Source organism: Aquila chrysaetos, chromosome 3 (genome assembly GCF_900496995.4).
Source record: "Aquila chrysaetos chrysaetos chromosome 3, bAquChr1.4, whole genome shotgun sequence".
NCBI lineage: Eukaryota > Metazoa > Chordata > Aves > Accipitriformes > Accipitridae > Aquila > Aquila chrysaetos.
In genome coordinates this window covers 28,311,202-28,333,680 of record NC_044006.1, presented here as the reverse complement: position 1 = coordinate 28,333,680, position 22,479 = coordinate 28,311,202, and the positions used below count along the sequence as shown (strand labels likewise).

General features: G+C 40.8%; 1 protein-coding gene across 4 annotated transcripts in view; it reads left to right on the top strand.

Moving 5' to 3' along the window:
• Positions 1–22,479, top strand: part of HECW1 (HECT, C2 and WW domain containing E3 ubiquitin protein ligase 1) — a 282,245-nt gene that overhangs the window by 177,745 nt on the left and 82,021 nt on the right. For all 4 annotated transcript variants that reach the window (XM_030009575.1, XM_030009573.1, XM_030009571.1 and 1 more), the window contains 2 exons: positions 5,915–6,084; positions 20,322–20,464. In XM_030009575.1, coding sequence (XP_029865435.1) covers positions 5,915–6,084; positions 20,322–20,464 — 313 coding nt within the window. The remainder of the gene's footprint in view (positions 1–5,914; positions 6,085–20,321; positions 20,465–22,479) is intronic.

The following is a 22,479-nucleotide window of genomic DNA, read 5'->3' as shown; positions in this document are numbered from 1 at the left end:
GTTGAATCTTCAGCAAGCAAGAGTTTTGTTGTTCCTTCCTTTGAAGCCACCACTATGTCTTAGGTAGCTCAGCTCAGTATGTGAACTGCTACCGCCTAAGATAGGTCCTACTTGTTCTGATCAAGCTCTGCAAAGTGCAGTCTACAAAAGAAACACTGACATATTAGCACCCTGGCAATTACCTTACCTCATTGGTACTCAACCCAGATACCAGTCCTGTTCAAGAACGTTTTTTCCGTGTCAGAACCTGAGCTGACAGCTCTTTGGGAATTTACAGAGTAAAACTGAAGGGAAATGCTGGAGCTGTCCATTGACATTGTAATTAGCAACTCTCTTGTGATGGATCATCAAGATGGTTTATTGTGCCTTGATACATGAACTATCAGGATCTCAGTAAGATGACAGTATTTTTACTTTCTGCCATTAATGAGCAGATCATAGAGACAATATATTCCATTCCATTTTGGTATTCATCAAGCTAAATCACAGTCTGAATTGACTGTGGTCTTTCCAGTGACCCTTTGGTCTTTCCAGTGTCCTGGTAACTTTGCAGTACTTCAGTAGTTATGCTTTTAGATATGTTCTGGGCAAGTTTGGCCTAACTCAAGATGTCTTCATCTTCTCGGAGGGTCAGGTGGCTCATGAGGAATATGTATCATTTCCTGGCTCTGAGAACATGGGGCTAGTATGCTAAATAAGAAAAATGTGAATTCATCGAGTTGGCCACAGCATTTCTGGGACTTAATGATCTCTCCCACAAGTCAGTATAGCTAGCTGCAAGACATCTTTTGTCATCAGTTGGATGGTGCTTTGAAACATGAAGGACATTCAGTACCTGCTGTCCTCTGTTGGAAGGAATTTGCCAACTGTATTAGAATATCAGTATCAGTTTCTCAAAACTAATAGCTCTGCTACTCATTAGTCTTTGACCCTTCTGCTGGTTTGTAGACTATGTCTACTTCAGTGAAGTAAAATATGCACCATCAAGAGACGAGGTGGACTCAGTCTTCTTGAGACACATTTATAAACTGCACAGAATAGCCTTGTGTATTATTTCTAGGAAATTTCTTCTACTGCTGTTGGCAAAACCTTCTCATCCCTTGAGGAGAACAGCTTCTAACTTCTTTAACTTACTACTAACAGATTGATGACCAGACTAAATGTAATTAATTTAGAAAACAGACTGCTTCAGACTCTGGTTCTTGCTCTGATTCTCCATCCTTTTCTGTCATGCTCCTACGTAGAGCATGGGTCTGGACCAGTACCTCACTATGTCTGCAGGGAACTGAAATACCATCTTTAAGATAGTTTTGGTGATCATTACCGTCAGAGAATCTCTTTGCTGAGCATGACAAAATGTGACTCGCACACCCAAATCATACCTCTCCCCTGACCAGATGTGTTCGAGCTGTGTCTGTTGGAATTGATATCCCCACCTGGTTCCATGTTTTGCCAGTAAGTACACACTAGTTTCCAGATTGCCACAAAAATAGAGTCTCTGTCACTATCCAGTCATCAGTGCCCCAAAGTTTGTGATGCTGCATGGAAGATGGATTAGCAGAATGATCCTTTACAAGGCAGACAGGGAAGTCTATGGCTCACCTTAGGGACAGAGGCTACATGCATGCAAGTGACCTAGAGCAAGGCTTCCTTAGGTCTCATCAACACCCAAAGATCAGCATGTATGTAAGGGAAGCCCTGACGTTGGAACAAATTCATAATTCACTCGGGGGAATGTGGCGGGTTGACCCTGGCTGGAGGCCAGGTGCCCACCAAAGCCGTTCTATCACTCCCCCCTCCTCAGCTGGACAGGGGAAAGAAAATATAACAACGGGCTCGTCAGTCAAGGTAAGGACAGAAGAGATCACTCACCAATTACCGTGATGTGCAAAACAGACTCAACTTGGGGAAAATTAACTCAATTTATTACCAATCAACCAGAGTAGGGTAATGAGAAATAAAACCAAATCTCAAAACACCTTCCCTCCACCCCTCCCTTCTTCCCGGGCACAACTTCACTCCCAGATTCTCTACCTACCCCCCCCAGAGGCGCAGGGGGATGGGGAATGGGGGTTGGGGTCAGTTCATCACACATTATTTCTGCCGCTTCATCCTCCTCAGGGGCAGGACTCATCACACTCTTCCCCTGCTTCAGCGTGGGGTCCCTCCCACAGTAGACAGTCCTCCATGAACTTCTCCAACGTGGGTCCTTCCCACGGGCTGCAGTTCTTCACGAACTGCTCCAGCATGGGTCCCTTCCATGAGGTGCAGTCCTTCAGGAGCACACTGCTCCAGCGCGGGCTTCCCACGGGGTCACAAGTCCTGCCAGAAAACCTGCTCCGTGGGCTCCTCTCTCCACAGATCCGCAGGGCCTGCCAGGAGCCTGCTCCAGTGCGGGCTTCCCACAGGGTCACAGCTTCTTTCGGGCACCCACCTGCTCCGGCGTGGGGTCCTCCACAGGCTGCAGGTGGACATCTGCTCCACCGTGGACCTCCATGGGCTGCAGGGGGACAGCCTGCCTCACCATGGTCTTCACCAGGGGCTGCAGGGGAGTCTCTGCTCTGGCGCCTGGAGCATCTCCTCCCCCTCCTTCTTCACTGACCTTGGTGTCTGCAGGGCTGTTTCTCTTACATGCTCTCACTCCTCTCTCCGACTGCCATTTCTGTCTGTCCCGCAACTTTTTTCCTTCTTAAAAATGTTATCACAGAGGCGTTACCACTATCGCTGATTGGCTCGGCCTTGGCCGGCGGCGGGTCCGTCTTAGAGCCGGCTGGTATTGGCTCTGTCAGACACAGGGGAAGTTTCCAGCAGCTTCTCACAGAAGCCACCCCTGTAGCCCCCCCCCGCTACCAAAACCTTGCCACACAAAGCCAATACAGGGAAGTAGCAGGCAGCAGTTACTATAAGCCATTTTTCTGCAATGAAGTGAGCCTAGCTGGATTAGGATGCATGTACTTACAATTACTGAAAGTCTGCAGCAGTGGAAGAGTCTGTGGTAGCTGTGTCTCCACCTGGATTCCTTCCTTCCATCATCTTTCATGAGAGATGGCCTGACATTATTAAACTGTTAGATGTATATAACCTCTTTCATGCTAAAGTTGATTTATGAGTAAATGGGAAACTGACATAGGGTATATTAATAACTTCTTTTAAGAGACTGGATGAAAATACAACTTTGCAAAGCATACATGAGTTATCTTGGTAGCATTTCCTCATATGCCTCAAAGAAATACACTGTAAAGCTACAGTTTACAGCAAGGCACATTCAAGCCTTCTGGAATTAATTGGATTCACCAAAGATTTAAATTCCGTTAACCTCAAACCATCACTTAAATATTTAGTATCTTCAGAACCTTTTTCTGAGGACAATACAGATAAGAGAGAAATATTTTCATTTGGGGAAGCAGAATAACTGGGATTCTTCTATTGGGATGTTACACAGGAGGGGTGAGAGAGTACCTGAGCCTTTGGTTACAAGTTAGAGCATCCATAGGTTCCATTTCAAATTAAATGGACTTCTGGATATCTGCAGATGCCCGTGTAGCTTTAATCAGAGCATTTGCATTTTTGATGCTCTGTTTTTCACAGTGCTGAGAATTTGTGGTGAGATATGTAAGTATAACTGGGATATTTGTCCTTGAGAAGGCTATTTCTGCTATCCCTGTGCATGCTTTGGACATTAAAAATTGAAGTTTCTAACTGACATTTTTACAAAATTTGTTGTATTATGCAATTTAAGCAAGAAAGTGACACAAAACTTCCTGTTCTGTGCTTAGCTAAATTATTTTTTCTCACCCAAATACAAAAATTAGACTACTAACTAAGGTTAGGAGTACCTTCACCTTCATGGCTGTGCTTAATTCCCATAACTGGAAAGATGCTGGTAGGTCATTGTTATATGTATGTTCTTTATGATACATAATATATAAATATACATAATTGAGTGCTGGTTATTTTCTTTTCTGTCTATCAATAGACCATTTATTTGCACAGTGGTACCCAAAGATAGTGCAGTTTCTCTTTGAAGGAAAAAAAATTAGAAACATATACAGCAATAAATATTTCAGTGTCAGAATCTTTTGAGGAAACATCAGAGAGAAAGAAAATAAGATCCCAGAGGTCTTTCTCTCTTCTCGTATGTTAGCAGCTTGACACTATTACACTGCTGGGCCTTGTCATTCATAGTGCTTTTGCAATCTTGGTTTCTATTCCTGGAATGTATTTCTAACAGTACAACTTCCAAAGCAAAAGAGTTTGCCATATAGGATTTTAGCAGGGCAGATAGATGAGATACATGCTGGTTACATAGAGATTGTACACTCAGAAAAAAAATTCAGTGTTATCAGTTTGAACCAGATAATTTTCTTTGTGTAATAATGTTGCTAGGACCATGGCAGTACATACTGTCAGCAAAGTACTTTCAAATAGGTTATTAGTAGTGATATCCTCTATTTTTTGTTAATTGTTAGAGAACATCGCAAGAATGAGATTCTTAAAATACAGTCTGTTTCAGGACCATCTGTCCAACAGCTTTTGAATATCTGCAACATGAATTGTGTGCTGAAATAGATGATTAAAACCAATCAGAACAAAACTGGTTCTTTTTCACTTGCACATTTTATTGTGTTAGCTATTGCCATACGTTAAGGAAGCAAAATACAACTGGGTGAATCTTATCCCTCTTCTTGATAGAGCTGTTTCCTGGAAAAAATGCTGGTGTTGGTGTAGAATGTGTATGATTTTCAGATTCATCCAAAATATTTGCCTCTAGGGTTTTACATGGTCTCCTGCAACCTGCCAGAATAATTGGGCTTTTAATCAGAAGGGAATTAAAAGACTGTGAAAATTAATGTTTTCAAAACCTGCCTAAAAGAAAAAATATGTGTTTAAATTGCATGTTTAGGTATACATCTAAGCAGTTTTGGAAACTATCTTGAGTAATACTTTGTATCTCTTCAATACAGCAAGAGAAAGTAGGCAGAATGCAGTTCAGTGCTTACAGCTCTATGTGAAATAAAGCTTTAAACAGAGGAGGAGAAATAAATTAGCTACTGAACTCGCTAATAGGAATAAATGCTTATATTTTCCAAACAAAGCTTAGAAATGCAGCTGGAAAAAGAGAAGGCCAGAGGCTTTAGTTTGTAGCTGTTGAGCCAAAATTAATGAAATACTGGTAGGTTGGTTTGCATTTCATTGGCTTCACAGGGACAAATCGTAATGGACTTTGTGTCCTTCGTACGAACGTTATGAGTAAATTTTGAAAAAAGTGCCTGGGGATTTTTTTTGTCTGCATGACTCATATTACGCTCCCTGGGAGTTCTGCAGCTAGAAGGCCCTGCTTAAAATTTGGACATTATATACAAGAGTTTTCCTAAGTTACTACAGGTAAAGTTAACCCATGCAGGGAAGTAAACATTTTAAAGCAGAAAAAATGTAAAATCACTTCTCATGTAGAAAAAAGTGGTCTAAAAGCTAAGATTCATAGAAAGATAAAATTGATACCTAGGAGAAATGACATACGTTGGGTGCCAAATGCCATGTCTATGTGATTAAATGAATGGATCTCTTTTTCAGAGTAGTCCTGCCACTGGAGTCAGGCCGAGCCAGTGCTTAGCTCCTTAGAGAAATCAGCAGATCACTTAATTTAAGTTGCATAAATATTGATTTAGAAGCCAGATCACTCTGCACAATCAGGTTGTAAAATTTGCAATTTCAGTATATAATCATTTGTAAATCCTAAATCACAAGATAGTTACAGTTTGGCTTTACATTACCTCACAAGAACCATAGTGAGTTTTTTCATGCTCCTGCCACATTATTTGAATTCCTTTACCAGTTTCCCATATGCTTTTCCTAACATCCCAGAGAGCTACCTGGAGTGTGAAAAATAATCAGGTTATTTGCCTTCTTTCAGATTTCCAGGCTTTTGGTCTGAAGAAAGGAATGTTCTTCAATCCAGATCCTTATCTGAAGATTTCCATCCAGCCTGGAAAACATAGCATCTTCCCAGCGCTTCCTCATCATGGACAGGAGAAGAGATCTAAGATCATGTGTAATACTGTTAACCCAATCTGGCAAGGAGAGGTAAGCAGTTTGAGTGATGAGCTGAGACTTTTCTTAAAACATGGAAATGACTCTAGCGGTATGCCTCTGGGTTTTTTATTCCTTTATTGGCTAAATAGTTGTTGACCTAACTGTGCTTGATGTATTTCATGACTTCTTGTCTTAATGCAAAAGGCTTAATTAGCCACGAAGATGAATGATACATTAAAACTTTCAGTATGGGTTGTACTTTGTGGATGTAATTTATGAAGTTGTTAATTATTGAAGGCAGGCAAAAAACAGAATTGAAAAATAAACTTGGATAGCGTAAAAGGCTGCTGCTAGATTGTCACAGTGTTCTTATACAGAGAGGAGACATTACATAAAGCAGAACAAGTATAGCATACAAATAACAAGAATCTATGTGATTGAAAAGCATCAGTGGCAATATAAATGAAAGGCAACTTTGGCACATTTGCCCATCACCTTGAAGAAATACTCTCTAGTCTGCTGCTTCTTGTTGGAAAGGCTTAGTAGGTATTAATGAGATCTGAGAGTTCAATTGCTGCCTGCTGTTTTTAAATTACACGCAAAATAGCAACAGGCAACAAAGAATAAGGAATCTCTTTGGAATTAAAGGAGCCTGACATAATGGGTGTGATTTACTGGTGTTCTCTGTCAGACCAATATCTCCACTGCAGGAAAGAGTAAAAGTAGATAAATAGACTGAACAGATTTATTCCAATTAAAATGCAAATTGTAAAGTAGTTTAGGGATAATTAGGTCAAACTGTATAGACATGGAAGTGTGAGTGGGGGAAAAAAGACTCCAGAAATGTCACTGAATACTCCTACCTGAAGGAGGATGTTCAAGAAACTAGGTACCCCATCAGGTGGTGTGACAGGTGAGCCTGTGTGTGGGAGCTTATATGGCAGGGGCAGGGGGAGACAACCTTGAAACTAGTTGAGAAAAACACCTTTTAAAAGGCCTTAATTAAGAGGAAGGCCCTGTCATAAGGCATCCACCAAGCTGTAATTTCTCTTTGGCTCCAAGCATCAGATGTATCTGGCTGAGGGGTCCCAGGTCAAGCTGAGGAGCTCGAACTAACATGGAGGATCAGGGAGTTGGCAGAGATCTTTCAGTAAAGTGTATAAGACACAGGCCTAGAGGCGGGCAGGCATGAAGGGGAAGCTTGCTGTATGTGTGTCACACTCAGTACGTGTGATGCTGGGAGCTGGCAGCAAGTGTGGATGCCAGGAGCTGACACTTACAGGAAGACACAGGGTATGAATGTGGTCCCACCGTTCTGTATCAGCCAGAGTTAACTGCTGAGGTGGCACGCAGGCTGTCCTTATCCAAAGAGGGCTGTGGCAGCTGTGCTGATGGAGACTGAAAATAGACCTTTTAGAAGCACTCAATACTGGTCAGAATTCTTCTGACAACCCCTAGCCAATGTAATTCGTTCTCACTTCAGGGTCCTTTTGCACTGCTAGAGGATAAAATAACCAAAGAGTAAGAATGTGGCCCTGATAAAATGTCAAGGGTGTCTTCTCCTCAGGCCACGCAGGATGGCTGAGTTTGTGGGCTGACATTTCTTTTTCAGTGGAGTTTGGCAGCGAGAAAAAGAGAAACAATGAAGTGGCCTAATTATGGACATCAGAAAGCAAAAGAGCACAGCTGGCTTGTAGCTTCTCTGTTCAGCCCCTTGGTTTTCTTGATTGTGTGCAAGCACGCTGCTTCTCCCTTTCTGTTGTTAGCCTGTTAGTGGCTAAGGAGTCTAAAACAGCCGAGCTGTCATTCAACATGTTCTCCTTCTGCATTCTCTTCAGCTGATATTGGGATGTTTAACTGCACGTATTTGTGTTGCAGTCTATGCACATCAGCTAGTCTGAAGTCTTTGTTTTGCTACTGAATACCCACGTTGATTTCTATTGCACAGAAGACCCTAGGCCTGATTTTTTTCAGCTTTGTCCCTTTATGGGAGAAGGAAGACTGCAAACTGTTGCTGAATCGTGGTGGTAGCCATTCTTCTGTCCACCCTTTTTACTGATGGATGTGAATATATGAAATGAAAAATACCGAGGAATCATAACCATTTCATCAAATGGATCAGTCACTAGTTGTTTTCCCCAAAAAATATTTTAGGCAGTATATTATTTCAGAAGGGTGATTCTTTCTTAAGGTTCTCTGTCACTACATGTAAACAGAAACCAGATGTTCTTTTTTTCTTTTTTTTTTTTTCAGTTGAATGACATACCTGATTTGTTTTGGCTGCTAAACTTGAAAAAATCTGGAATAGGGAAATAAAACTATAGAAATAGCTGCAGTCTGGGATCTTTATATATGTTCTTGATTACCCTTGAGCAAATTCAGAAGTGAAAGAGTTGACTCAGTTTTGTAGGGCCTTAATACCAAAATAAAGTCCTACAGACTGAGAGATGACTCATTTACTTACATTAATTCGTTCTCCTATTGCCCCTCATACACTTACCAGGTTGTTCTATTTGCATAGTAACCACCTGCATTATAAGAACTCTCTGGGAACACCATGATACCTCAGGCAATTTTTCATCTGTCTCATGTAATATTGATGATCATTTCACAGGCTGTTCAAATACCATTCAGCACAAGTTATCCTGACTTAAAGCTATTCTTCCATTGCTCTGTTTTGCAATATGTTGTACAAGAGAGCATAAAGAAATGGAAATTTCTTACTAATTGAGAAGTAGCATGTGACATTTTGATACTTGCATCAGGGCTCTGCGTGGTGTGAAATAGCCCTCACACTGAGAATTGTTCACTGAGAGAGCTTAAAACACAGGTGGTATCTTCTGCTATTAGGGAGGTGTCATTTTGTGATGTTTCTATATGTTTTCACATGCTCACAGAAGCATAAGATCAGATTCTGCTAAGCCAAAGTGCTGAATATTGCCATGTGTAATGGTGACAAGAGATGAGTACTTTGGGGGAGATCCACGCTACCTACTGACAGTGCCTAGGCCTCTATGGGGTCAATGAGGAGAAGTAGGCAGCTGCAGAAAATAAAAATAATAACAAGTGTCTTCAGACAGGGAACTTGTTGCTGAATCAGGGTTAATGGTCCTGCTTGTTTTCTTACTCCTGGCTCTGCTTTCAAACTGGTTGTCGTGGTTTAACCCCAGCCAGCAGCTAAGCACCACGCAGCCGCTCACTCACTCCCCCCCCACCCAGTGGGATGGGGGAGAAAATCGGGAAAAAGAAGCAAAACCCACGGGTTGAGATAAGAACAGTTTAATAGAACAGAAAAGAAGAAACTAATAATGATAATGATAACACTAATAGAATGACAACAGCAATAATGAAAGGATTGGAATGTACAAATGATGCGCAGTGCAATTGCTCACCACCCACCGACCGGCACCCAGCTAGTCCCCGAGCGGCGATTCCCCGCCCCCACTTCCCAGTTCCTATACTAGATGGGACGTCCCATGGTATGGAATACCCTGTTGGCCAGTTTGGGTCAGCTGCCCTGGCTGTGTCCTGTGCCAACTTCTTGTGCCCCTCCAGCTTTCTCGCTGGCTGGGCATGAGAAGCTGAAAAATCCTTGACATTAGTCTAAACACTACTAGCAGCAACTGAAAACATCAGTGTTATCAACATTCTTCACATACTGAACTCAAAGCATAGCACCGTACCAGCTACTAGGAAGACAGTTAACTCTATCCCAGCTGATACTAGGACACTGGTGCATTCTTCAGCAACATCTGTACTGTTAAATGAAATAAGTGAGTTCCTGGAAACCACATGCCACTGGACAGCTTGACTCTAAACCCTAGGTTAAGCAGACATTGTGCTGGGAGTCCACACAGTTGCAAGAGCGTAGTGGGTGAGTTGTCCTGTCATGCTGATTTGAGGTAAAATGCAAAGGAAATCTCAGAAGGAAGTGCCCACTTCCCAAATCTCCCATACATCTAGTAGAATTGAGAAGGGTGAATGTTGATTGTATTTCTTCTAATACTGATATTAGAAAAATAATGACACTATTGTATTATTTCATATTGAGACAATGTGTCTGCTGTCACATTCTTTGGAAGAAGCTCCTTTAAGAAGATTTAATTTGTCAGCAACCAGGAAAGTGTTAGATAGTTCAGACAAGCAATAGAGATCATTGGGGATCATAAGCAACAAAGCAAAGTGGCTTAAAAAGTAGTTCACATACCTCCAGCTGGGTAGGAAATTCTCTTGATGGTTTTGCAGATAAAGTACTTCAGGTCTCTGGACTTTCTCTTAGACATATTTATGGTATTTCTTTCTTAACTGTGGCAGTTTGAGCTAACTGCTTCTTCAGTTTTTGTTCATTTACTAGTGAGTGGATAGAGACCCTCAAGGAATGGCCAGTGAGACGGCTATAAAAAGTGGCTGTTGCAACCATCCAGCATATTTAAAGTAGTAGAAAATGTCATCTGTTAAATGATGCATTGAATTTCAACTCTGATAATTCTAGCTCTGGAAGAGGAGATTGCCTTAAAGTGGGAGGCAAGTACTAGGATAAAAACGATCTCAACTCCCTGCAGCTTCCCTGTTTGTTTCTTTGCCTCAGCCTTTACAAATACTGTTAAATTATAACTGAGGCACAACATAGTGTTTTGGGTGGCTGCTTTATTACTCTAAAGATAGCTGCATTTCACTGGTGGATTAATTGATGTGTATAAGCAGAGGTGTTAAATGCAAGAGCACTTAACAAATAGTAGTTAATGTGTCAGATCTGATAAACAGAATTACAGTATTTTCACGTGTGTAACTTTTACTCTCTGCACCTCAGATAACCCACAACCTTTCAAAAGTACTGCACTTGAATGAATTCTCACGTAACCTATCTCTTCAGATTACTAACACAAAATCATAAGAAGGAAACAGGGGCTCGAATGCCAGAGGGAGGTGGTTTGGGGAGAGAGGGCTTCTGTAGTGCAGGCTGTCGTCAGTGATAGAAACATCAGGTTTGGATGCTGCCTGCAAGAATGCCAAGATGACATGAATGCAACTGACTCAGTGCTGGTTTGTAACTGCTTTTTTTTATGATGGAGATTTATAACTTGAGCACTGATTCTGTGATCGTGAGTGCTGGTGCATGATGGACCACCCAGCAGTACTGGGACTGAAAGATGCTTTGTCAAAGTAGCCAGATTGTGCCATGTGGGGTTTATGTTAGCTCTCTATTTCTCCTGAGGCTTTATGTTGGTTGGTATGATGGGTGCTACCTGATATAGCACAAACCTAGAGTGATGCAAGCAAGGGATACTTGATCAAAGGTGAATCTTTCCAGAACAAAGTTAAACCATTAAAGATGCTTTAATATATTTGAATTAACAGTATGAATTTAAACTAAAGCAGGTTATATTTGATCTAATATTCAGAGCACTAGATGCTGACAGTACTACTATGGCCTCACAGAATCATTGCATGATTTCACCAGAAGTCCAAAATGAAAAAAGCAATAGGAACATCACACTGACTGATCTACTTATTTATTGTTTAACTTAGATAACCCCTTTTTTTCCCCCTTCTACTGGCAAATACAAAAGAATCTGTTGCAGAAACTTGGAGGCCTTTACACCTAAGCGTAAATCCAGTATAGGTGCAGTGAAATCCAGATCCCGAATTCAGTACGAGTTTTGCCAAAGATGTCATTGGGACTGAGTAAAGCCTTGTGGGTGGTAGCTTCACTGTATAGCATTTCTGCACACACGGCCAGGTAAAGTATAAAATATAGTTTGACGACACAGAAAAGCTGTGATTTTACAGCTACAATTTTCTGAATATCTGGTCATGATTGCAGTGTGAAAGCCCGAGACAGCTTCACTATCTTCAGGAATGGGTTTACGGTGTAAAAAAACTGTCTAGTTTTTTTTTTTTTTTAATACGTTGTTCTTCTAGAAATGCATTTTAATTGCAACTTCTGCATCTAGAAGACTATCAGTCTTGCTGATCTTGTATATTAGTGCTCATGAGAGTCCTCACAGAGTTTCAGTCTATGCTGTTGTCCTGGTTTTGGCTGGGATAGAGTTAATATTCTTTCTAGTAGCTGCTATAGTGTTGTTTTGGATTTAGTATGATAATAATGTTGATAACACACTGATATTTTCAGTTGTTGCTAAGTAGTGTTTAGACTAAGTCAAGGATTTTTCAGCTTCTCATGCCCAGTGAGCAAGAAGGCTGGAGGGGCACAAGAAGTTGGGAGGGGACACGGCCAGGGCAGCTGACCCAAAATGGCCAAAGGAATATTCCATACCATATGATGTCATGCCCAGTATATAAACTGGGGAGAGTTGGCCGGGGGGGGTGGATCGCTGCTCGGGAACTAACTGGGCATCGTTTGGGAAGTGGTGAGCAATTGTATTGTGCATCACCTGTTTTGTATATTCCAATTATTTTTTATTATTATAATTTTCTTCCTTTCTGTCCTACTAAAGTGCCTTTATCTCAGCCCACGAGTTTTACTTTTTTTCTGATTCTCTCCCCCATCCCACTGGGTGCGGGAGAAGTGAGTGAGCGGCTGTGTGGTGCTTAGTTCCTGGCTGGGGTTAAACCACATCAGCTGTGCTAATAAATTCGTAGACAATGTGTGAGACATGAAGAAAAACTCCAGCTCTTTAAGCAGTGTTTGCACTTGATTTATCCAGAAGTTCTTTTAATTTTCTAATGTCTTAGGGCTGAAATTTGCCATTAATAAAGTAAAAGACATCTTGCAAAACTATCTAAGCCATCAGAGAGAATTCATGATGAGCCTATTAACTAGTAACTCTGAATGTTGTGGAATACATGAAATAGACAAGAAGGACTTCTTTTTTTCCTTGTTTCCTATACAGAGAGGTAGTGAATCTGAGTGAGAAATCTAGGAAGCCAATTTGCTGCAAGCCCTATCCCAGTTTGGAGGAGTTCAGTAGAAAGGATTGAATCAGACTTTAGAACAGCAACACCTATTTATGTGCACCCCTTTTACTGTAGGAAAAAAAACCATTGTGTCATGCCAGAATAAGGTACCACATTGGATCTGGCACCCTGCAGTCACTGCTGAATTCTAGGACTCTCTCAGAGTACGTGTAGGCATGTCCCAGTCTTTGGCAGCAGTGGAGTTCTGTGCTTGACACTACTGACTCTGCAATATTTTGTATTACCATTGAGGAGTACTGTAGTAAGTTTAAGAAACTGGAATTCCCCATGAGCTTATCCCATTGTTCGTATGAGTAGTGTTGTATGGGCCACGTAGATGATATGTAGAGGAGGTGTTTGAATGGGGAGCAGAGTAATACAGATGGAGAGTGGCGAGTGCGTTAAGAGTGTAATTATTTCACTGAAGAATTTGAAACTAAAAAACACACTAACGAAATATTCAGCTGAAAGACTAAATCTGTCTTCATCCATCAAATGTAATTTACAGCCTTTTAAGATTTACGTCTGCTTGTATTGTCCCTGTGGCATGATGGATATTGCAAATAAATTTTCTTTTTAATTCTATTGCTTATTCAACTCCAGTTCAAGAGCCTAATTCTTCCTGTCACCAATGTATTAATTTATCTACCTTTCACCAGTTATTATACTGACTGTTTTTGAAGAATTTGACTTGCACTTAACTTGTCTAATTGGTGCTAATGGACCTACTCCATTTCAACAGCTTCTTTGATAGTGTTATTGAGAGGTGATCACTGTGATCTATCCATATTCAGGGATGCAAATAATATTGGTAAAAATAAAACATGGGAATTAATCATCACCGTTAGTTGGCTTTCTATGAAAACTATTCTCAAGTTCTGGAAATGATACTGTTGTCTTATAAATGGGTGCAGATGTATTCTACCAGGTCAGCATTAGCATGTGCTTCATTCTTTACCATACATAAGTCATGCATTAAACCCTCACAAGATCTGTTCACGTTAAGAAAATTAATCATCTGTGTCTGTAAAACCATTGTTGGGTCTGGAAGCAAATAGGCACTGAAAAATAGATTACTGTCTGAAACTCCTTCAATGGTGTTTACTACAGTGTTTTCAGATCTTGCTTGAAGATGGCAGCAATAATGTAAAATCAGATTTACATTTAGGTCATTGAGATGGCATGAGAGTATGAATGTATCAGCTTATTCTCGGTAGCTTTGATTCTGATTTGTGTCTTTGTGAGAGTGAATCTGCAGGAGGCATCTGTGTAAAATCTGTGTAAATGAGAGGAGAATCCTAATGACTTACTACTGACCAGAGCCAAAACTGATGATACACTGCTTAGCCCAGGAAGACTTAATATGTTGCTGTGGTTCTCTGCATCATGTCACTTTTGCTATTCCCTCTCCCTCCCTTCTCTATATTTCTATGGAACTAATTAATTACGCCATGTTGATTTTTGGTGCCTGAGAAAATAACAACTAAAGCTTTTCCTTTGGCTGGGGCATTTTAAGGCTGTGCCTGGTACAGTTTCTCCAGTGTCTAATAAGATGTTCTATAATGCTGCAACTTTTCTTGTAGTGAGGATTTAATAGGGTCTCTCTCCTATCCTACTGCCTCTTTTCATTAAATGTGTAGGAACAAAGCAACCATTGGACCTTCTGCCACTCTGACAAGTGGGACAGGCATTGACAAATGGCTAAAGAAGCGAGGAAAGTAGAGAAACGGAATGGCTTTGCTTCTAGAGCAAGTCTGTTTCCTCCTAGCTATCATAATTCCAGCGGGATGCAAGAATACCCTAAAAAGGAAATAATTGAGTAAGGCAGTGGGAGAATAATACAAATACTAACTTGTTCTGTAGATCATGATTCTTAACAATTCAATGGGTCCATCTACAATAGTATTTTCATTCCATTCAAGAGAACAGTTTAAAAGCAAATCTCATCTCCCCACTAAAGACACCGCTTGGCAGTCTTAAAGTGCATGAACTGAATTGCTCTCAGCAGAAAGTAAGCCAAGAGTTGTGTTTCACAAGTGCACCTAACACTTTTCCCATGATAATGGGAGTTCAATCCAGGGCACCAACCTGGAGTTACTTCATGGTAGAACCCTTGCAACATGTCTGGATGTGGTAATGAGGTGCACATCTGCTTTGCTCCCCAGATCCACTCACATTGTACCACACGTCTTCCTAATGCAGACATGGCCAATGTATTCCAGGGACCAGGAAATACCAGTCTCCACAAGGCCTCCTTACTGCTGCTCATGACATGCTATTTTTCCCCAGTATGCCAGGGATCTTCAATCATTCCTTGTGTTCAGACTTTCTGCACGTAGCTTCCTTTTAGTAATAGACCTGACAGATAACCATTTCTTGTAACAGTCCTAATACATTTCTAGAGGAAAATAAAAAGGTCACCCTCTCTTGAGCGCAGCACTCAGAGCTTCCCTGCAGTCTCTTCCGAAGCTCCTAACTCTGGGGGTTTTTCAGTCTGGGGTTCTTCAGTCCAGACACAGGGGCAGCTGGTTGACCACCTCATCCTTCCAGTGGTGCTCCTCACTGTGAGGGTGTCCATGATCTCCACTCATCTACATCTAACCTATAAAGAGGAGCCCTCTCATCCCTAGCCAGTAAGGATCCAACAACGGGACAGCTGATACGCTACATGGACAAGATGGGGTCTAAGACTGTTTCTAGGGCCAGGCACCCTGTGAGAAACAGGTTGTTCCTAATGGTAATGTCTTGGCAGTTTTGTTGAGGCAATCTGCCATCTCCTCTGTGGAGTGTGTTGTGTCATCTATCATCTGAAGTTCTACGAGTCATTTTGTACCAAGCAATAGTTGATGTGATATGCAGGGTAATGCACCGTGACTAATGCAACATTGTAGGTAATTACTGGTTTGGGCTAATCAGAGAACAGAGATTTAACTTCTTGTTTGTTATCCATTCATCCACTGACTGCTGTAGATGATATATAAATTTTGGGTCTAGTGATATTTTGTAAGACTTTTTTTTCCTCCACATTGTATATAATGCATTTTACTTGAATTTTGGTTAGGGATCAAGTAAAAGCAGCAAGTTCTAGCCATCACTTAAAATTTTTGTGGATTGTTATTCCCAGGTGTCCTGTTTTCTGCCGTTATCCAAATAAATACATAATTAGTCATTAGAAAAAGTCTTTTCCTTGGGTGGGGCTTTAGCCTTGAAACTATAGCAGTTTTGGTAGATGAGTTTGCACCTGTGTTGAAATACAGGATTTCCTTCTAGAGTTTTTGTATTCAAGTACAAAGAAAGCCTCAGACGAAGTCACAAACCACATCCATGCAGCCATTGTCAAGTTTGGTGGACCTCTGGACAGCTGGAGAGGCTAAAGCTTTTGAACAAGTTAAGTCAGAACAACAGAAGTTAAAAATTGCCTGAAATTATATTTTCACTTTGGTCTTTGTGAAAAAAGCCCATTTATGTAAACTTCAGTACACCCTTCTACAGTTAGTCTCAGTGTAAACTTTACTTTAGTGCCTTTGGATTCCATCAGGTTCCATGAAGTTCATGACCAGTCTTGCAGAGTTTGCACTAATGACTGTGATTCAAGGAACTTAAATTTTTGTGAAAAAAAAACCCAAACAATGAACAAGCCCACAAAATGAGCTGTGGCCCGAGTGAAAATATAGAGCTTAAAGATTGCTGTCTTAGATTGTGAAAGAAAATGCACGGTAACCAATGCCAGCTGCAAAACATGAAAGAATCTGGCTTCAAGGAGTGACTGTCAGGAAAATCAGAAATCTTTTTAAAATAATATATTTGGGCTCATTGTACTAAAGTTTTTGTATTCTTTTTTTTCTCTGCAACCATGAACATTATACTTCTTTTTAATGTGAAAGCTTAATTTCTGAGTTAGTTCTGTAACACTAAGAGTTGTGATAATAAGAAAAGTTCCAAATAACAGAAGGCTTACAGTAAAAATTGTAATAGTAACATCAAAAAATGGCAGCAGACTTATTCTTAAAATGTAGCACTTTTGGTTATCAGTGGTGTAGTTTGTGGGCACGTGTAAGAAGCCACATCAGATTTTCCTCATCCTGAAAAGAGTCAATTTTTGTCTCGGTTGTGATCTTATAGCCTCCTTTTCTTGCCTCTCCTTGAGATGAATTATTAACCACAACATCACTCAGTGTGAACCCAAGGGTACTGCAGAATTTATAATCGGTGTCTTTTTTTTTTAACTTAGATATGAAGCTTGCGCTTTTATTTTCACAAACTGGCCATTGCTGTGTGACAATTAGCACATATTAGGCAAGGAAAGAATGTAATTTATTCCAGCAGTAATCTGTTACTACTGCGTTATCTTAGTTATATTGGAGAAGACCATGAAACACAGGGTCCTTCTCTTCCAAATAGATAGGATAGTAAAGGCCGAGGCTTTGAACAGTGTAAATGCAGCCAATGTTTTAGGGCTAAGGTACAGAGGCTGACTCTTATCAGAAAACAAGGTGAAGGAAGAGAGGGAAACTAGGATTTGATCGTGATGTGCTTCCACATCCAAAGACGACAGTCCCATCTTTCAATATCACAAGAACCTACATGTTTTCAAAAGTGAAAATGCATTTATAAGTTTTTGAGTTCTCAAACCTAGGTGTTTCTCTGGGATCTATTTTTCAAAGGGCCAGAGGCCCGCGTGTTCTGCAAACAAGGATTCCTTTGGGGTTTCCAGTGTGGGTGGCCCGAGCCTGAAGCATCCACAGTCAGGGATTGCCTTAGAAAAATCTTGCCCATTAAGGATTAAACTAGATGAGAGCAACAGCAGGAGCAAGTGCTTAGATAACGGAAAACTGAATTATGTAAAATTATCACTATTTTACAAGCTGTCTCCAAACCCATTTCACTGAGTTAACTTTTGATCTCAAACTGCAGTTGTTTCCAAATGGCAAAACCTTTGAGCTCTGCCACAGGATGCTTCTGGTCTTAAAGGCTTAATTGTGTTTCCAAGATGCTGCTGGTTTTATGCATCAGAGCGTTCTCCTAGAAGTGTTTGGGAACTGTGATCATGGACCAGGGGCTGGTCACAGGGCAGTCTCATGTATTCCCAAATGCATGGTTAGCAGGTGATGAAATCAGAACACAATTTGATTTTACAAATTGTACGGAATATCCCAGCCTTTGTACATCTAAGAGGCACAGCTGTTCCAGGAAAAAAGGACATTTCCTTTGGTTGATTCCAACACACCTTGCTCCATGCATCCATACTCTCAGCTCAGGTGCCGGTAATTACTCTGGAAAATGTCAATGTGTTTCTTGTGCAAGGAAGGAACTGTCAGGCTTGGTTCCACCTGATATTATGGAAACGAATACCCATGCAGATTCTGATTTGCTTCAGAGTTGTATCACAAGACAAAATATTAATAACATAGGAAGGTGCAGATCATTAACCTACTTTTTACTTTCCACTTATGAACAGTTCAGTCTTTATCTGTGTGTGTGTGTGTTCATGCTGTACCCTGCAGAGACTTTTTTACAATGTAGGTGTCAACAGCACGATAATTAAATGGCAAATTGCTGTATGTTACAATAACCTTTTAACAGTTAAAAGTTAATTCCCTTCTGCTTTCTTTGTAAGTCTCATGAAGTGACAGTTACCCCAGGTTTTTAGCAGGTGAAACAGTAATGGTAATACAAATTATTTTTGTAAGGCAACTTTCAATATACATGGGTAATTAGTGTTCTCCCCTTTGTTGGGTTTATCTTCTTTGGTAACCTGTTGCAAAGATGTAAAAGAAAATAAGAAGAAAATAACCCTTTAGCTGTTATTTCAATTATATTTCTCTGATTATTTGCATTTTAGCAGGGCCTGATTAACAGAATATCCCACTCATATTGGTTTCACTTGCAGCTGTTCAAACCAAGCCTTTCTGAAAATTAGCTCATGATTCAATAGAGCAAGCAATTTAGGGCTTAACTCCAGGCCTTGATAACCCAGAGCATGATTCTGTTGTGAAGGTTGTTTTTGGCAGTGGGAAAGCTAGAAAATCCTTTCATCTGTCTTAATATTCACTTACTACCAAAGTTGTCTTCCGGTTCAATACTGACCTTTCAGTTAGGTGAACAGCAGTCTTACAGTTTCCCTACTATTGTACACCACAGCAGAGATGTACTTTTTTTGATTGATGATATTCTGGTAGTAGCAGATCTGTTTGGAAAAATGATTCAGTGACCTGTGTTACCAGCTCCAAGTCTGTACTGAATTTAGCCAGTCTAGGAGCAAGCAAGGCCATGTTATCTGATATATTTGCTTTTCACTGTTGTTTCTAAATAGAGCTTTGCTTTCCCTGTGGGGAGATCCCGACATCTCCAGGTGCCCTAATGCTCCCACGCTTGGAAACTGTACACACGGACTTCCTTGCTCCTACAACCTAAAATATCACCCTCCTTGTTACTACCTCAGGTTTGCATGCACACAGTCTCTAAAAGCTTATTGAAACATTACTTACAAATAAAAACGGATGTTCTTAAAACCAGGTCAGCTGAGGTGGTGGTCACATATTTCAAAGCACTTGGTGGCAACAGTTTTAGATGGTGCCGTTCCTATCTTCCCCAGTATCGTTTGTTCCGGCAGCCTGTGCCATGGCTTACCTTATGGTTTAGTGCTCTGTGGGACCGTGCTGTGAACCAGTTTAGGAGATTGATCCGATAAACAGTATTTTCAGAGTTTTTCCTTTTTGAATTGGGGCAGGGATGAACAAGACAGGGAGAGATTTCAAGACGTATCTGAAAACTGTGATCATATGTCCTTCACCTCACTAGATCCTCACTTCTCAATTGCTGAGGTGCGCCTCACAGCTGAAGTACCACAAATAGCCAGTCAAATGTAAAGAGGACTAATTTGACTTGGAGGGATGTGCTGACTAAACATCTCTTCAGGCTGCCAGTTCAGTTGTACTTACAGGCAGCTATTTAAAGTTTTTAGAACTTGTGCAGGGAAAAAAAGGAAAAAAAAACCATAATCTCTGCAATTACATTTAGATCAATGATCATTGCTGGGTAGAGTTCATTAGATTTCTGTAGGTGTCCAGTCCTTTACCATTGGCAAGCCTTGTTTAGAGTGTTTGGATGCTACCATGCCATGAATAAATTAAATTCGCGCATTCCCCAAGCCTGATTCTGCAGCATTATGCAGTCACTATAGGGTGCTTTCACCTGCCTGCTTTGAGGCCAAGCTCTTTTTATTTTGCAGGCCTATGCCTTGGGGTCCAAGGACTGTTTCTGTCCTGTGAAAGAGCCAGAGGCTTACACAGGCTGATAAGCCACTAGCAACTGTGTGATCTTGTGGCCCAGCTACCAGCTTCATGTTCTGTGCTCTTGCTTTATTGCAGCAATTCAGCTTTGTTTCCCTGCCCACGGATGTCCTGGAAATAGAAGTTAAAGACAAATTTGCAAAGAGCCGACCAATCATCAAGCGTTTCCTGGGAAAACTCTCTATGCCAGTTCAACGCCTCTTGGAAAGACATGCCATAGGGTAAGTTTGCTGTTTATGCTACTTTCTGTTGTTTAACAAGTGGGTTGCTGTTTTGAAGTGATATATCATTATAGTGATAAAATGATGTTTAGGGGGAGTTATTAAACTGACAGTTGTCTGATGAATGATGTTGGTCTTAATTAGAATTTATAGGACTACAGGCCAGACAAAGAATTCCCTCTATAACCCTATCCATTGCATTTTGAAAAGTGAGAGCTGGCATTTAGGAAAGAAAACTGTTTTGTGTATCATGGCTGTGAATCTGGAGAGTGCAATATTTTCAATTTGAATATTCTTTTAATGTTATCAACAGGCTGTTTTCATGTTTCAGGGAACTACCTATGGGCTAAAATGATGCCAGATCTGTTCCTCCTCCCTTTAATTTCTAGACAGTGAAAATATTATTTAAAAAATGTGACATTTTGTAACTAAATCTTTCTGACCCTACCCTGCTGACAAGGAATAACCAGTTCACTTGAGCTTACCAGCCCTGCCCTGCTTCCCCTTTGCATGAAAGTTCTGGGAAGGTGTATGCTGCCAAAGTAACACAGACCAATTTGAGGAAGATGGATAATATTCAGACAAAGCCAAAAAGTTGGCTCTAAACTTGTAAGGCTCAGACCTTGAGGAGCAGGGAGAGAAAGAGTCATCTCCTGAGGAGAGCACATGCAATGCAGTTTCCAAGAAGGCATTTCTGAAAATTGGATCTCAATTCAGCAAAACAGCAGGAAGCTGAGCTTGTTGGAAGTGGTTTTGAACAGCTGTTTCAGAAACTGGCTGTGATACTGACAGCTGAATCTACCAGAAGGGACTAAGCTACCTCCCTGTTTCACAAGAAGGGAAGATAGAGTAGCTTTTTAGAAACCAGATGGAAAAGAACAGCTTGGGGAAGGTAGAGCCCTCTAACTGATATCATTGGCTTCCCTCTGTATGAGAAGATTTCTCATCATCTTCTGATTATATCTTCCTATTTTACTTCCTTACTGTAAACACTGTCTATCTAAGGATATACTTTGCCAAGAGCAGTGCCTCCAACCTGCACCTAGATCTGGCTTAGTTTTAATACTGTAGTGGCTTTTAAATCTCAGGCAAGCTCAATGAGAAGTATACACACAAGTTCAGAAAGATTATACACAAATCTTGAGATCGTCTCATTTATATGAGTTTCTGATGCATGTGAAATTATCCTAGCAAATATATTGGGCCCAACTGGAAGTGAACTATGTTTCTTCAAAAGATGTATAAATATTACTATTTAGTGAACCCTTTACACTCAAAGAATGCTTTGCAAACATTGATTCAGCCTCATTCTGGGCAGCTGGGAAGTTAATCTCTTCTGTAGTTTCATTCTGTTCTGAGGGGTGGATGAAGTGTGGCAAAGGGAGGGACCTGCACAAGGACAGAATGGAGTCATTGATCAACCTTGTCAGGAAGGTGTTCTCCTGATATTTCAGCTTCATAGAGGTAAGAGGGGTGGAAAGAGATGAAGAGCAGTCATTCAGCCAGTTTGCAAAGAGAAGGTGGTAAGTGGGGACTGGCCTTTACAGGATTTTGAAAGAAAGGACAGGAAAGCTGAATTTTATGCAGATGGTGAAGGGAAGGAAATACAGAAATGCGAGGTTCTACAGAAGGGTAGATATGGTCAGATCAGCAGGGAAGTGAAGTCTTGTTACAATAGCTGAAGTGGGAGTTGTTTGCTTCCCATATTGATATTTTCATACCCATACTGCAGAAGTTCCATTCCCACCGTTTTTTCTTTATATATATACATATGTGCTTGTGTATCCCAGAAGCCTGTCTTATTCACTGACTCAGCTGTTCCATTGTAATTGAAGACATTGTCCTCTCCTTCTCTGCCATTCGTTCTCTCGTATGCAAGTCAACACGCCCTCATGGCTGGGTTGAATAGCCTTTGAAAACCATTATGTATTTTTGTAGGACACAGCAGCTTTATCTATGCACAGTAGACATTGGGTAGGTTATAGTCTATTGTGACGATATTTGTTTTCTTTCAG